The 16687-nt window shown below is 49.4% G+C and overlaps 1 protein-coding gene across 8 annotated transcripts in view; it reads left to right on the plus strand.

The window, feature by feature from the left end:
* LOC106750025 (muscle M-line assembly protein unc-89-like) overlaps nucleotides 1-16687 on the plus strand; it is a 53889-nt gene that overhangs the window by 10125 nt on the left and 27077 nt on the right. For 4 of the 8 annotated variants that reach the window (XM_014630034.1, XM_014630035.1, XM_014630032.1 and 1 more), the window contains exons 1-7: nucleotides 1239-5825; nucleotides 7422-7531; nucleotides 9301-9441; nucleotides 12780-12905; nucleotides 13320-13490; nucleotides 14643-14724; nucleotides 15316-15411. In XM_014630034.1, coding sequence (XP_014485520.1) covers nucleotides 1248-5825; nucleotides 7422-7531; nucleotides 9301-9441; nucleotides 12780-12905; nucleotides 13320-13490; nucleotides 14643-14724; nucleotides 15316-15411 — 5304 coding nt within the window. In that variant the 5' untranslated portion in view covers nucleotides 1239-1247. Of the gene's footprint in view, nucleotides 1-710; nucleotides 5826-7421; nucleotides 7532-9300; nucleotides 9442-12779; nucleotides 12906-13319; nucleotides 13491-14642; nucleotides 14725-15315; nucleotides 15412-16687 lie in introns of those variants that run through there. The other 4 variants (XM_014630029.1, XM_014630031.1, XM_014630037.1 and 1 more) reach the window with 4 other exon arrangements.

Consider the following 16687-nt stretch of genomic DNA (forward strand, 5'->3'; position numbering starts at 1 on the left):
CGCGTCTCTTCGCCGATACACACTTTTCATGCGGGGGGCGCATCTCGCGGAAAGTCGAACGATGTGAGTGTGCAGTGTGCGGTGCAGTGTGAGGGTGAGAGAGAAAGAACGTTCAGTCGGCGAGGGAACGCTCCTCGGAGGGACGACGACGACGACGACGGTGGAGCGGAGTCAAGCGGAGAACGAACGGCAGCCGGCCGTCCTCGATCGAGCTGAGAATGACATCGCGACTTCGACTACGGTTCAGGAACGAGTGTTCGCGCGGTGGCTACTTCTACGGTTCCTAATTCCTCAAGAATTCGGGATAATTTGCAACTCGAGATAATTCTCGATCGAGAGAGAAAGAATTCCGTCGTCCGGGTCGAGAGCTTTCGTATCGCGACGGACGTGAAGTCGGAAGCGAATTTCCGTTCGAAATCTTCCTCCTTCTCCTCCTCCTCTCTGCGAGAATTGTTCTTTTCAAAACGGCACCCGTGAAAGTTGGCACACGAGGAAGATACACGAAGAAGAAGCGAGAGATCGAGAGATCAGTGCACTGCGTGTCCCTTCTTCGCGAGGGAGGGAGAGGAAGACCTCCCTCCGAGAAGCTATGGCCAGGGTCGCGCGAACGCCCGGTACGCCCGACGGATCGCTGAGAGACATCGAGCCTAACGGACGACGATAGCGCGGGCGGGGTGCATCGAAGTCGCGATCCTCCTCGTCACCGGGATGCCAAGTTTCTACTAGCTGTGGTTGTCCGCGTCACCGCCGCGACGTAACGCTTTCATTGACGGTGCGGGCAGTAAACAATTCGGACATTAATTCCCAAAGCGAGAGCGGCGAATAAATCGACCGATTCATTGTTCCGCGGCGGCGGAAGGAACGCCGGAGGGAGAGCAACTTTCAGAGGCTTTAGAACTCCGATGATCTCCCGACTCGGCGGCTCGTCGAGCTCCCACTGAGCCGTGGAATTCTCGGGCGCTCGAACGAGAGAGAAAGAGAGAGACCACCCGAAATACCCAAGCTTCAACAAACGGATCGCCTTCCAACGCGATCGATCATTCACCGCTCCGGTTTTCGAGAGGTCGCGAGGCGCCAGACGAAGATTCCTCCAGAATCTGGCCCCGGATGGTCATCATGATGGAAGGGAAGAGTTAGGTGATCCAAAGTGCTGGAAATTCACGGAGAAAATCCCGGCGCGCTCGAGCTTCGGCACAAAGAAGAAGAATAATCGATCGGAGCACTGGCGACCGATCCGTCGGCGCGGCATGACAATGTCCTTCTGCAGGATCACAGGTAGGAGCCGGGGCCTGCCGAAGCCGAACTACTTCCCGCTGCTGCCGCCGATCAGTCCGGCGGACGCTAAGCGCTTCTGCCGCATCACTGGCAAGTCTTACGGCCTGCCGACCCATCACTACATTCCGGTGTTGTTGGGCGTGCACGCACGCGACAAGTCTAAATGCAGGATCACGAACGCCTCCGGCCTCGGGCCGCATCACTACACCGCCGGTCTGATCGTCGGCGAGAAGAAGAGGCACGTGGTGCTCAAGGACTACCGTTACATCTTCCCGGTGCTGGAGGGCGAGGGCGAGCAGCAGCGGGCGTTGCGCGAGCTCCTCGACGCGAAGCAGACCGACGAGGAGCGCAGCAAGTTCGTGTACACGGTGGAGGAGCGCAGATGCAGCCTGGTGTTCCCGGCGAGGCTCGAGGCCGCCGTCAGGGACGGCGACGTCAGGGACGTGATGCTGTCGCGCGACTGCGACACCGTGCTGCTCAGGCTGAAGCAGGGCAAGAACGTGTCGGTGGACTTCAGGAGTCTCGAGGATTTCGAGAACCTCTACGACGGCCTGGGGCCGCGCGAGGAGGTGCTGAAGGAGCGGGAGAGGCTGGAGGCTGAAGCAAGGAGGAGAAAGCGGAGGAAGCAGACCGCTTCGCTGAATTACGCGAAGCGGATCTTCGAGGAGAAGGAGCGCGTGGCCGACGAGGAGGAGCTACGTCTGGCGAAGCAGCTCAAACTGAGGAGCGTTAAAGAGGAAACGAAGGAAGAAGCCACGGAGGATTGGAAGCACGTGGACGCGGAGCAGGCGAGATTGAGATCCTCCGATATCGCGAACATGTCGCTCAAGGAGGAAGCCGTCGTCTCCAGCGTGCTGGCGGACTGGAATTCGTTCCAGCCCAACGGGAACGTTCCGCCGGGGGTGCCGGTGATCGATAGGATGCCGGTCCCGGTGAGAGTCGTGCCGCAGGAAATCCACCAGGAGTCCACGGTTCTTTGCGGCTCCGTGTGCGAGTCCGTCGGCAGCTTCGAGGCGATTGCGATCGCGAAGCCGCTGACGCCTCTGATCGCGCAACCGGACGTGACGCTGCAGACCGTTCTTCGTGATATCCCCGCGGACGAGCTGCGGGACACCGCGGACGTGAGCGAGAAACTGCTGCGAGCCGGGGCGGTCGAGCGTCTCCCGCGAATGGAGGAGGTTCCCGAGCTGGTGAAGAACCTGCCGTCGGCCGGGAGGAAGACCACCCTGCACAACGTCAAGGGTCTCAAGCTGGACATCAAGTCGGCGGAGAGATTCGTCGCGGGCCAGACGGTGCAGACGCCGTCGGGAGCGATCTTCGTGCCCGGACAGACTCTGCGGACGCCTCAAGGACCCACCTTCGTGCCGGGGCTCACCCTCAACACTCCGGACGGCGGGCCTCTGCTGGTACCCGGACAGATCTTGAGCGAGGCGGACGGCGCGAAGACGCCGGTCTTCGTCGCCGGGCAGACCGTCACGACGGAGCTGGGCGAGCGCTTCGTCCAAGGTCAGACGTTCCGCGGCAAGTTCGTCGAGGGTCAGACCGTGTTGACCGAGGAAGGGCCGAGATTCGTGGCTGGCCGGGTAACGGCGAGCGGGACCTTCGTCGCCGGTCAGACCGTAGCTACTCCGGATGGGCCGCGCTTCATGGCTGGCCAGACTGTCGCGGATTACCGCGGCGAGCAAGTCTTCGCGCCGGGGCAGAACGTGCGGACGGAGGACGGCAGGTACGAGTTCGTGCCCGGCCAGTGCGTCGAGTCGCCGAGCGGCGAGCCCAGGTTCGTTCCCGGACGGACCGTCGCGACCGCCGAGGGAGGTCTGCGGTTCGTCCCGGGTCAATACGTGAGCACGACATCCGGCGATAAACACTTCGTCGCCGGAGTCACCGTGGAGACCGAGGACACCGCGACCTTCGTGCCGGGGATGACGCTGGATACGCCGAAGGGCCCGAAATTCGTGGAAGGCCAAGTGCTGAAGACCCCGGAGGGCGTACTCTTCTGCCCGGGCCGCACCGTCGTCACCGAGAAGGGCTTCGAGTTCGTCGCCGCGAGCAAACCCGATGACGCGCTCTATCGAGACGCCGGCCCGGCCGGAATCGCCGTGGACCCGAAGTCTGCGAGCGCGATGTCGGCCTGCCTGCAGCAGCGGGAGGTCTACGGCCACATGGTGCAGACCGAGAAGGGCATCGAGTTCTTCCCGGAGAGCGTGGAGAACCTACCGGAGGGCAGGAGGATCGTGCCCGGCCAATTGGTCAGCGGCGACCAGGATGGCCCGCGCTTCGTGCCCGGTGTGATGACCGAGGACGGCTTCCTGCCGGGTCAGATAGTCACGACGGAGAAGGGGGAGGAGTTCGTGCCCGGCCAGGTGATCGACACCAGCGGTGGGCCGAAGTTCGTGCCCGGTCAGATCGTAGAGACCAGGTCGGGCAGCAAGTTTGTGCCGGGTCAGACGATCGACACGGCCGACGGGCCGCGCTTCGTCCCGGGCCAGATCGTCGAGACGAAAGTAGGCCCGACGTTCATCCCGGGTCAGGTGATCTACACGGAGGAGGAGGGCTCCAGGTTCGTGCCCGGCCAGGTGGTGGATACCCCGGACGGGCCCAGGTTCGTGCCCGGACGCGTGGTGGAGGCTGGCGAGATGGGTGTGACCTTCGTGCCCGGTCAGATCGTTCAGACCGAGGAGGGGCCCTGCTTCGTTGCGCCCGACCTCATCGACACGCCCGAGGGCGAACTCGAGTTCTCCGTGCAGGGCTTCGAGGTCACGCCCGAGGAACTGCGACTGCTGCGGCCGCAGCACCTGCACTACAACCCCCGCTTTCGTCATCGCGCCGAGACCAGCGTGGACGCCAAGATGTTGCGTGAGCTGTCGGAGGCGGGATTATCCGTCGGCCGGAAAGTCGCCTCGAGTCTGCCGGCGGTGGACGTGGACGTGGACCCGAAGGCGGCGGCCTTGGAGCAGGCCCTCGTTGTGGCTCGGTCGAGGCTCGGTCTGCACGGCGGCACCGCCGTGAAGATGGCCCAAGTCGTGTCCGTGGTTGCGCAACTGGCGAGGAATATAGTCATGCGGCAGCAGCAACAGGATCGTCTGGACACGTCGAAGCTGACTAACGGTATCCAGACGACCGTTGCGGGGAAGGAGAACCGCGCGAACGACGACGACGATGACGAGTCTCTTCGGGGCGCGATCAAAGCGGCGATCGTAGCCGCCGTCCTAACGATGTCAGCGAGCGAGCGGACGACGTTGGAAAACGAGTCGCAGGATCTCGTTCACTCCTCCATCAGCGAGTCTTTCGACACGCTGCTGCGTCAGGACGCAGGTCGCGAGGTCGTTGACCGGACCGTCGACGAGATCCTGAGGATCCTGCTGAGCCCGCAGAACCGCAGCTCCCTCTGTCAAAGCGCGCTCTCCGAGTTGCTGGACACGAAGAACAGCAAAGTGGACATACTGAGGTCCACGGTGATCGGTCAGTCCTTGCAGAAGGACGCCGTTCTCGACAGGCTGTCGATGGTGCTCGAGAACGGCACCGATCTGATCGGCCCGGCCTTCCGCACTGTCTCGAGAAACGACCCCGAGCTGGTATCGCTCGTCCTGGAGAACGTGTCGCGACACGTGGCGGACGTGGCGACCGAGAAGGAGGCCGCGGAGACGGTGTACAGGGCGATCGTCCAGGCGATCCGCGAATCCAGCGAGATTCGTGTGAAGGAGCTGCTGAGTGCCGAAGGGCAGGACGTGCGAGAGATGCTTCTGCAAGCCGTGGGCTTGGCCAGAGCTTTAGGCATGTCCGGGACGGCGAGCAGCCTGCTGGCTGTGATCAGCGATGAGAGATCCACCCAGGCACTGGCCAGCGACCGGGTGACCATGGACGTGCTGAAGAGGCTGACGATCATGCGGAAACTGGCCGAGGAACGGCCGCTCTTCGTGAACGCGCTCGGCCAGTTGTGCAGCGACCCGGAATTAGCCAGGACCGATCCCCAGTTGCGAATCCTCGTGAGGGAGAGCGCGGCGCTTATGATAGTGCCCGAAGAGACGCCTCTGTTGTCCTCGGTAGACGTGCCGACGGCGTTGCTGCACGCCGACAACAGCCTGGCGATGGAGGAATTCCTGCTGAGGAGGAATCACAAGCCCGCGGCGATCTTTATGATCCTCAAGCAGGGCCTGCAGGCGGTCGTGCCCAGGGAAGCCTCCAGGTCGGTGTTGACCGGCCAGGTCGCGTACACTGTCCTCGACGAGGACGGTATACATCACTTCGAGCCACTGCACGTGTTCTCGGCGCTGAGACTCAATCGGCCGGCCGCCCATCGCTTCTCCATGTATTGCTGCCCGGTGGCGAAGGAGGTGGACATTGACGGCGAGCTGATGTCCGCCACCTTCACCGGCACGACCTCGATCACCAGCAGTCTGGACGATTCCCCCAACGGGAGCTCGAACAAGCGGGAGAACGGCAACGGCGCGACCTTGTCCGAACGGTCGGCCGTTTGCTCCGCTAGTAGAGAGAACACGCCGAGCCTGAAGAGATCAAACGTCATCCGGCAAGGTGGAGGCCTCGAGCGGGTAAAGTACACAGAAAGATGCGCTAGATTCGAGTAAATCATTATTCCAATACGTCCATTTTCACTTGGATTGAGTAAATTTTACTTGGATCAAATAGGTAATATTGTACGAGGGTGGTTCAGATATAAACGAGCCTTTTGCAAAAAAACCATATATTTTTCAAAATCAATTCTAATTTACATTTTTCTTATTTTTCTACATAGTCCTCCATCTTATCTATACACTTCCTCCAACGGTCTGGTAATTTTTTAATCCCGGTATCATAAAAAGTTCGCGGACGTGTATCAAACCAATTGCACACGAACTGTTGCACCTCCTCGTTCGTTGTGAAGCGCTGTCCACCAAGGGCTTCCTTGAGTGGCCCAAACATATGGGCCACTCGCATGCGTGGATGTTCTAGAACAGCCCAGTGCTTATCGGCCAATTTTTGTTTTGTTACTGCTGCGGCGTGGGGTCTGGCGTTGTCATGGAGAAGCAACACACTTCGAATGCCGCGCCTTTTTGACCGATAGGCAGCTCGAACTGAAGTTCCTGAAAGATTTCAAGAACAGTTAAGTGCCGATCGTCTTCGATGAGTTCTCGAACAGCCTCGGTGTTCTGCGCTGTGATGCGGGGACGGCGGCAATGTTTTCAACACGCTCCCGTCCTTTCTTAAATTCGTTACACCGCTGCTTCACCCGAGCCCATGAAAGGGTTCTTTCCCCGAACTGTAGGAGTAAATGACGCCGAATTTCAGCAACATTTACATTTCCGTTGCCGAGAAACTTAATAATAATAACACGTTGTGCAAGTGCGGGATGTACCTCTTTCTCGCTCATTGTGATTGCTGCTGAGAGTAAGAAGCACGCGGCGCGCCAACGTTATTACTGCCTTCCACATGACCACCACCCTTCACTGTCCTAAACGTTGCAGATCCCTCACGCCGCCGACGGGCGCGCAATTTAAAAAGGCTCGTTTATATTTGATCCACCCTCGTATTTGGATAATTTATCTAGTAAATATTATTTGATTCGAGTAAAAATATTTGCTAAGGAATATCGGTGTAATTATTTACTTAAATCTAGCATTTTTATTCCGTGTATTAGGAGGATCGAGAGGGACATATTAACGGTCACAGAACGTTGATATTCACGCGTCTCTTGGCGCTTCGCATAAACCGATTAATTCGAGTTGATAATAAATTGGAAACTAGTGGTCTCTTTTATAAAATAGATTAAGATGAGATACGTACAAATGTGTATTGTGGGAGAGAAGTGTAATATTATGATGTTAATTATATTAAATAATAGAAAAAATACGTAAGACTCTAAGGCTCGTATTAATAGTTATTACACACAAAATGTCGATAATTATTACAGCATTATAGTGCGACGTGCCACAGTGGAGGCGCGACACGATACGAACTCGCGATTTTGAACAATTTCAGTCTCAGTCGATACGACCTGATTCCATTTTGCAATTCCCGACTATACCGAAATAAGTGCAATTTCGTTTCACTTGAGGGTATGCCAAGTAAAAAAGAGGTCGAGAATAGCTTTCGACACTCGGCCACACACACATACACAGATTATTCTATTGACGCTGTTTTTGTTACAGGGATCCTCGGAAAATTACGTCGTCGTGAAGGACTACGTCGCGGACACCGATGGATTTACCGTGAGCGTCGGCGACATCGTCGAGGCCGTCGAACATGACGGCTCTACGAAGTAAGCCAATTTTTCATTTGCGACCGCGCGAATAACCTGCGAAAGAGAGAAAGAGAGAGAGAGAGAGAGAGAGAGAGGTGCGCCTTGATCTCGCGCATTGTCATCGCGCCGTCTTCGCATCGCGCTCGGCATAACACGTGGGTGGAAGCTGTTTCGTGGGCGGACAAAATCCACGTGGCCGAAAATAATCCGCGCAAGTCGGTCCGCGCGCGCCGCAGCGTAGCGCGACTCCCCGCGATAATGATAAAGTCCTCCGGCTGTTTATCACCGATCACTCGACGGTTCTTGTATGTGAAGTTTTCCCGCTTCTCGCAGACGCGGAAGCAACGCGAGAGCCCTCTGAGGCAGATTGATCGGACGTGCGCATTTATGGCAAACAGGTGCGTCCCGAAGGAGCGCCATTAACCGAGCCGATCTCGCGAGAAAGCCTGAAGGCAGCTACTGTTTACGCATGATAAACCGGCATTTCGCGCCACCGTTAACCTTCTGAGTGCTAGGGACTCTTATACACACGCGCGATATCCGGCAAGTGTCATCGGTGCGGACTATGGCGACTCATACGCGCGTCTGACGAATTTCTTCGGCTCGCGCGGTTTTTACAACAAATTTTCAAAAGATCTCTTGAAGACGTCCGAAAGGACAGGATATCGCTTTAGATTTATGTACTCTAAAAGAAGATATCTCTCTCTCTCTCTAACGGTAAATCGGATCGTAAGCAGAATTAAATAATTCGATTGATTGAAATCTCAGTTATACTCAGTCTGAATCCTAGTTACATTTCCATCTTCTTCTGGAGTACATCAACTTAAAGCAATATCATGATTGGCTCTTCAGCCGAAATTTAACGTCTTTCACTTACGGTTAGGCCAATTCGAAAGCCCTAAACGTCCGTCGCAACGTCCGTAAGGGTCACCACGGGGGAGAATCGAGGTCGATTTACCGCGGATCGCCGGATATCAAAACTATAAAGCGAAGGATCGTTGCCCCGCGAGCGCGAGTCACCACACTCCGCCGCACCCGCTATTTTCGGCGGCGCACGGTGGTTTCATCGGCATTCGGCGTGTCGCGTCGTCGCGTATCGCGCGGAATTTGTGAATATCTTGACAGACGGAAAATTCATGGCTGATTTATACGCCCATAAAGATCTGGCGGCACGCGTGCGATGGCGATATCGCATTATGTAAGAAAGTTGGCGATCGTAAGCTCTCGCTTTCATTCTCTCTCTTTCTCTCTCCTGCTTGTGGGGAAATTGCTTGAGGGCAAATTATCCCAAAGTGCTTAATAAATTACGCTTTCTCTCTCTCTCTCTCTCTCTCTTCTTTCTCTTTCTTTTTGAACGTGCGAAACGGCAGGGATTAGGGGACGAGGTGAAAACAGCGCGCGAGAAAGCTGCGCGCGAAAACGCTCGGACGCGCTTAACCACGCTGCTATACGTCATAAAATCAGCGGAGCAAATGGCTATGACTGCGAAATTAACAAGCATGTTGCCAAACGGTTTACAATCTTCATAATGGCGCGCTCACGCTACCTCGGGACGCCCGCCCGAAATGCCAAGTTCATTTTGAGCCTTGAGCTTGAGCGACAAAGTTGGCATGCGATAAAGAATAACGGGAGGTTTTGTTTTTAACACGAATTAATGAAAATAACCACCACGAATTTTGGACGAAGATACATAATACGTTTATTAACAAGACGGACCATACAATGTTAAGACGTCGGCGGGAGCCGAGACACGACTCTCTACATCGGCATGCTTGACGTTGTTGTAGGAGAGCGAGGATGGATCCCGATCTGGAGGTCGAGGTCGGCGACATCCTGGACAATTCGGCCGCCAAGCACAAACTCGCGATTCGGCCACGTCGTAATTACACGGACCCGCGTGCTCGGGGCGACTCTTCGGGCCTGCAGAGGTAGGGAACTCTCGTCGGCGTATCGCGAGTCGTTCACTTTTTAACCTTAACTTTCCCGCCCGCCCGTGGAAATTGTTCGACCGGGCCGAAATTACCGCGAGCGATCGCAACGTCGTCCGTTTGCTAATTTTACCACCTAGAAAGCGCAAATTAGCTCTTTGACGTACAATATTTCATCCCGCGCTTTCGTAACAAAGTCCGTAACCGTCCCGAAATAGAATAATGAAGGCTGCGACATTAAGTTCTGAAGAGCTCACGAGGAGGAACACGTCATCGTCGACTTCCTGTCGACTTCGTCGTCGTCGTGCGCGTCTATACGACATCGACGAACGTCATCGTTGTTGGAACGTTAGCAGTTTTCTCCGGCCTTGATCATACGGACGATGGCGAACGCTCCACGTTGACGAAGGCGCCGGTCGTCTTCGAGGTGACGCGCGCGTCGCGAAGCAACGTCTTTCAGACGACTTTCTAACATATTGAACACATGTCATTCATAAATGAATGATTCTGATAGATCGATCGGTGTATAAACGATAAAGAAATATATATTTTAGAAAGTTTAACGTCAAAATAATTTATATAGAATGATATCTAATATCTACAAAATAATTCAACACACCGAAGTGAAGAAATGATGAAGAAAAAAGTCGCAAGGGAAACAATTCAAAGGAACAGCAAATTTTTATGTTATGTCATAGCAAATAAATAATATAATACAGAATGTTTCTTAGATACCGCCTGATATTTTAATAGTTAATTTTTATATCATTTTATGAATAAATGAATATATGTTCATATATGTGAATTTTTTTCATAAAAAAGAAATCAACTCCTAAAATATTAAGCAGTATTTGTGTGCACTCTTGTGTGCAACTTGGCATAATTATAATTATTATCGATAAATAATCGATATTTTGCGAGATGGACAATTATAACTTGATGAAAATTGCGATACTTGAAGCGACTTGTGTCTCGTGGTGACAACATCCGCCGAGCGGATCTGCCAAATTACTGCGTGAGCGATTAATGTCCAGTTGTACCGTCAGTAGTGCACACGTTCCGGACATTCCGATAATTATGAATCGTAATCGCTGGTCACCACGAGACGGAAAAGAAACGGCCGATGGGGAAGCCAGCAGACGGACGTCTGATTCATCGCTCCCGAAAGGCATCATCTAAATTTGCGTGCGAAGCACACACAGTGAAACGAGTCATGCGAGCCGCGCTGCATTAACGACGAACTAACAAACGCGGAGTGGCCGTAACGTATGACGAGGACGTTTTCCAGATTTAACGCATAGTTCGTCGAAGACTACGGCATGAGACCACACGGAATCGCATACAGCTTTGGCCAAAAGCGCCGTCCGCGAGGAATTCGCGCACGAGGAGAAAAATTCTGCTACAACAGCAAGTTGTTTTGTTAATACAGTGGCAGCAAAAGAAATTTGTTTGGATAGCAGAGAAGTTTGTTAAGAGTTATTAATCGCTCTTTGCTGGATATATGGATATACAGTAAAATAATTTGATTTTGCTAACTAAATTTTATTGCTATCGCAACTACGTCGAAATATGAATATCTGGACGGAAAATTCTACGAGGGAGGAGGAAAGGGATATATCAGTGATTAACAAGGGGTATCAGAAAAGAAAAAGCGCTTCGGGTAATCCCACATCACAGCATCTTCGGATATATTCGGATATTCATGCCAACTCGCGTTGGACCTTGGGCTATTAATCTTCAATAATTTCGAAGCTTCGGAAGGACTCAAAGCTTCGAAGGAACTTTCGAATTTTAGTAAGCTGAAGCCTCGAAGTTACGTCTTCAAAGGCCACAATCCTCGCACTTCGACGGCATGTGTTTGCAGCGAACGCGTTTCCGCGTTTCGCGCGCATTGTGCTCAGACAAGGCTGAGATGCTGAATCCGCGATTACGCTGTCAGTCTCATTGAGCGCAAATTTGGACTTGCGCGGATCCGGAATAAATTCAGCACCGCTGAATTACGATGACGCTAATGAGATTAAGCATTTATAAACGTCCGGGGCGATAATATCTCCGCGCGTATCTCCGCGTGATTGGCGACCGGCCAGGCTGCCCGTAAAACCGATAGCGCGTGAATTATTGTTGAAAAGAATGTCGTCTCAGTGTCGAGGAAACGTCTTATTAACGAGGAGCTGAATTCATAATCGGCAGCTTGGAAGCGGTCGTGTCTCGTTAATGTGAGTCGATGAGAATCCGGCGAGGTGTCCTTCGACTTTTGTTATTCAGAAGCGAATTTCGATTGCCAATTTTGATCTTCGTAATCGGATCGTAGCTCACCGACGAGATAAGAATAAAGACCGTCAGCCGTACGGGTGATACAGCGTTTAATTATTTAACAACTTGGTATCAGTAAATTTTGTGTCAAATCAGCGTAGATGATAACTACAGAAATATAGTTTTATGAAAATGTTTGATATTTATCAGTTTTAGTTTAAGATTCCAGACACAAGATAGTCATTATGCATCACTTGAGACAAAACTTGAAACATTATCATAAACCGATATCAGCTATGTTATGCTGAGGCTTAAAAAAATTTACCAGGACTAAACGGTCTTTAACGGCGCTTCATCAATGTGGGGTCGATATACGCGCAAAAATAGACTGGATCTTCGCAAATCGTAGAAAACAACGGCAAGCACAAGTTCTTGGCGCGTTTATAATCGCGGAAGAAACATCGTTGGGTCGATTATGTTTGCATTTCGGTATTTTTAGAGTAATGCCCGAATTTACGAGGTTCTTGTCTCTCCAATGATACAACTTGTATCTGCGAAAATGTAAACGTTGCGTGAAGGTATGAGGAGGACGTTTCGGAGGATGAAGCTCGTCGTGTGCAGCAATTCGAACACATCGCCAGCGGATTTTGCGTTCTGTGAATGGACGATGACTTCGATGACAAGATGGCACGCAGCCTTAGTCATTTCGAATGAATATAACCGTGCGACTCCCACGCACTCGAATGTCTATCTATATCACCCCTTTCGATCGTATTCGATCGGATTTGATTTCGCGGCTGGCCGAATCCAACTCGGCGTATAGCGACGAACGTGTCAAAACTCTCTCGCTAAATCTAATAATTAAACTCTCACATAATATATGAACATTTGATCTCTTGATTTTCTCTCTCTCTTTCTTTGGCAAGGTGATTCTCGGTAGAGAAGAAAGGTTCAGTGGAAATGTAGATTTGTAAAATCTCTTTATAATATTTGTACAATTTTAGATAAAAATTTGTAATCTTACGCAATTTTAATTTATAATAAAATGCAAATTTCTATATCTAACGATAGTTATTATTTTATAGGGTATACGTCCGTACATCCGACGGAAGGCAGGGATGGTTGCCCGTGTCGATTTTAATGCAAACGTCACTCAGTGAGGAAAGTTCAGCTGTGCCTCACCGGCCGGAGGATTCTCATTATCGACGAGAGTACGTATCTATTTAGTTTGAAATCTCCCGAATGAATCATTTTGAAGCACAGTTATAGTAACTAGAATTAATCTTGCTAAAGAATACAGTAAACTTTTTTAATAATAAATTTCAGTCCTTAAAAAAACGGCATATAGAAAATGGAAAGATAATAAATGAAAGCAAAATGTCGATACGTTTCTCGGTTACAAAATTCTACGGTGATTTTTACGATAAAATTCTCTCCGTGCAATTATACAGGGTGTCTCAAGACTAACATATACGTTAATTGTGGGACACTCTGTTCTATTTATATATTACATACTCTGTTCTCTCTGTATACTCTGTCCTATTTTATATATTATATGTGTGTATTAGAAGAAATTCTGCTTCTACAGTTCTTTTACTTTATACTAATTTGTTTTATATTTGCAGGGCGGTCGTGAAAGAACTAATCGAGACGGAGGAAGAATTCGGCAGGGATCTTCAGCTGGTGGTCGAACGTTACCTGAAGCCCCTCGATAACCCGGGCGTCTCGCGAGCCGTGCGAGACAACAAAGAAATTATTTTCACTAATCTGAAACAAATAGCTGACTTTCACAACACGTATGTATTACGGCGACGTCCACCGGTAGCGAAACGTGAAAGGCGCACTGCGACACTGTCAGACGAGCATTCATTGATACATTTCACAGTCGGTACAAAGTCGGACATTTTACACACTCTTTCACTCGCTGCTTTCAATCGATGATCTTTCGATCTTGCGGAAATTCAAGTCCCCGGAACGCGCGTCCCTTTAATTCAGACGCTGACTTTGTTGAACAATAGTGATTTCATCTTTTCGCTGTATATCACACTTGCGTGATTATTATTCATGCAAATATCACTTACGTTAAATTTAATCTTAACAAATTGAGATTTAGATTCTTTTTCGTAATTCGTTAGGTATTAAAATTGCTTTGGTAAATTTGATCAGTTCTCTCTACTCGGTAAAGAAATTGTATCGCACATACGTCGACGTATATCACACATAATATTCGCAAACAATTCGCCCCGCACACACACACACGCACACACATACGATTCTCTCGCTTGTAGCGGAGTACGATGTGCAAGATGTAAGTTCAATGCCGAAAGACATTTTGTGTGGTGGTGTGCTTCTTTGTACATGTGCCCCATGAAATTAATATCGATTAATTGATATCTAAACCATCGCTTGTGTCTAGAAAGACTTGACATTACAACGCCCTCACATAATAATATTAGACACGAATAATGTTTCACAAACGTAACAAATCCAATCTAGCTAGAAAATGTTGGGGTAAAGCTTGAAGCAAACGTTACCTTAACGGTCGCTGTACGAAAATTCTGTGTTCCATTGTATTCACAATATATCATATTGTCGATCTACCAAGTAGAAAGAGTAAAGCAGAGAATTGTAGTCGTAATTGTGTTCTGACTATTATTACTAACTCGACCGAACTCTTCGAACGTCGTCGGAGCTCGTCGTGATATTCTTGCTGTTTCATTCATTTCGAAATTATTAAACCAGATTTTAATTTCTTCGTCGTAAGACGTCCCCGTCCCCGTGTATAATACAGTGAATAATATCGATAACCGAAGTGCCAGTGCCCCTGGTATCTATGACCTCTTGCAACTTACCGTATCGCACTCTCTGAAAGATGACGCAAACGTCCTCCGTTAGCATGTTAGGCGTGGTGTGATTTTGGCATGATAATTAATTCCGGCCTTACTTAGATCGTTCGGCAGGGTGTTGATCGAGGGTGTCAAGTACTATGCGGATCAGCCACGTATGCTCGGCAAAACTTTCTTGAGACTGGTAAGCGCTCATCGCCATTACTTTCTATTACTGAAGTGTAATGACGTTAGTGAATTAGAGTAATGTTAAGCAAGGCGAATTCATTCGCCTCTCGTTGTTGCAAGTAATGATACAGTAATGTTATGTTGCAGGCATCGATGGAAATTTCGCACCGCTTTGGCCGCACGTGTGCGATCGCTCATTCAAAATTTAGAAAAGCAATGCCAATCTGTTGCAACGAAAAGACGATTTATTCACAGTGACACAAACAAGTGATTGATCAGACGTGTGCTATCCGACTGTGGCTTTATCAAATGTGTACTTTCATTCAAAGACCTGGTCAAAAATGGCAAGACACGAGAGCTGTCTGTGAGATGTAAGGTTCAACGATGCATCTCCATTTTCAAAATTTCAATTTTTCAAAAAAAAAAGATAATAAAACGGTGCGAGGTATTCTTCGATGTTTGTTATATCTGTGAAGATATACGTAATGCGAAGAATGATCGTCTTCGCGGATAAATGTCCCGCTTTGTCGAGGAAGAAATGTAATGTTGTAACAGCTGACGATCGGGATGGAATTATTAATCGCATTAAAACGTCATTCTATTCCAGGAAAGAGATTTTGACAAGCACGTGGCGTACTGCAGGGACGAGCCCGCCGCTCAGGAATTTCTCCAGACGAATGATGAAGTACGCGAATACTTCGAGGTAAGAATTCAATTTCGATTGATTAGTGAGATTTTAAAGGACTCAGGGGGCGAAAATCAATTTTCAACCGAGTAACATCTGTATCGTGAGTTTAAAGCATGCGACGGGTTAGGGTTAACGATGTAAATATCCAGACTGTGTTATGGTACGAACTAATATCTCGTCTTTCTAAAAATACGCGAAGATACGATCGCTCGCAAACAGAAGCAAAATCAAATAGTTACGTTGTGCCAACCGTGTGTAAACGTAAATATACTCAAATAATTTCGTGTGGAACGCGTTTAATATTATATGATTGCTAATTATAATTATCCAAGCTGACGATAAAATTAACATAAAAATGTTTAGTAAAATTAATGTAAGAATATAAAATTAATATAAAAGTCACATTAAATATATTAAAGAAAAGTAAATATTCGTTATATATAAAATAAATCTGCAAAGAAATATCGTTCCACAATAAGAATATTCTAATCTACCACAATAAGTAGTCTACCGCAATAACAATATTAATTAATATTATGTTTTTCAAAAATTAAATTTTTTCCGAATTGCTCAATTGATTTTAGATTGTCCAAATTGGTGATTGGTTGCTTTAAATGAGCGGGTATTTGAATTATATTTCGACGAGTACCGATTAATTTGTAATTCGATGCGACGTACGCATCGCAAACGTCCAGCGCGATTCCATGTTCGATCGCCACGGCGCTATGGATTGGAGAAAATGATGTAATTATATAACGGGCGGGGATACGCGGGCGTCTGTCCAGCCCTTAAAATAGCTGAGTTTATTCTTAACGGACGGAACATCTTTCGTTCTCTCTTACCTACGACCGATAGTATCGAGATGCATGCTATTGGAGAGCATTCTCCTGAACATTCGTAATATATCCGTTTGATATCTCGAGCTTCCTCTTCGAGAAGTGATCTTCGATCAAGGACCATGCGAGAACGCAGTCTCAAGAAGATTCAAAGTCGCAACGTAACGCGAGAACCGCTTCTCTCGACCGCCTCGTCTTTACAATCATCTTCTGCATTTAATCCGTTTGCATCAGAAGCGGATATATCCGTTCATATATCAGCGCATTCCTCAAGTCGCGATTCCTCAGCGAAGATGAGTCGAATTTCAACAATCCCGTATCCCGGATTCGTTTTATTTCATTTGAAGTTGATCTAAAGAAACGAAAGAAAAGTATTCAGTGAAATATGGACATATTTTTTAAATCTCCTGATGATGCAACTAAGTTAACGCGAAACAAGTATATTGAACGATCCC

Source organism: Dinoponera quadriceps, unplaced genomic scaffold (genome assembly GCF_001313825.1).
Source record: "Dinoponera quadriceps isolate SergipeBrazil2010 unplaced genomic scaffold, ASM131382v1 scaffold4444, whole genome shotgun sequence".
Taxonomy (NCBI): domain Eukaryota; kingdom Metazoa; phylum Arthropoda; class Insecta; order Hymenoptera; family Formicidae; genus Dinoponera; species Dinoponera quadriceps.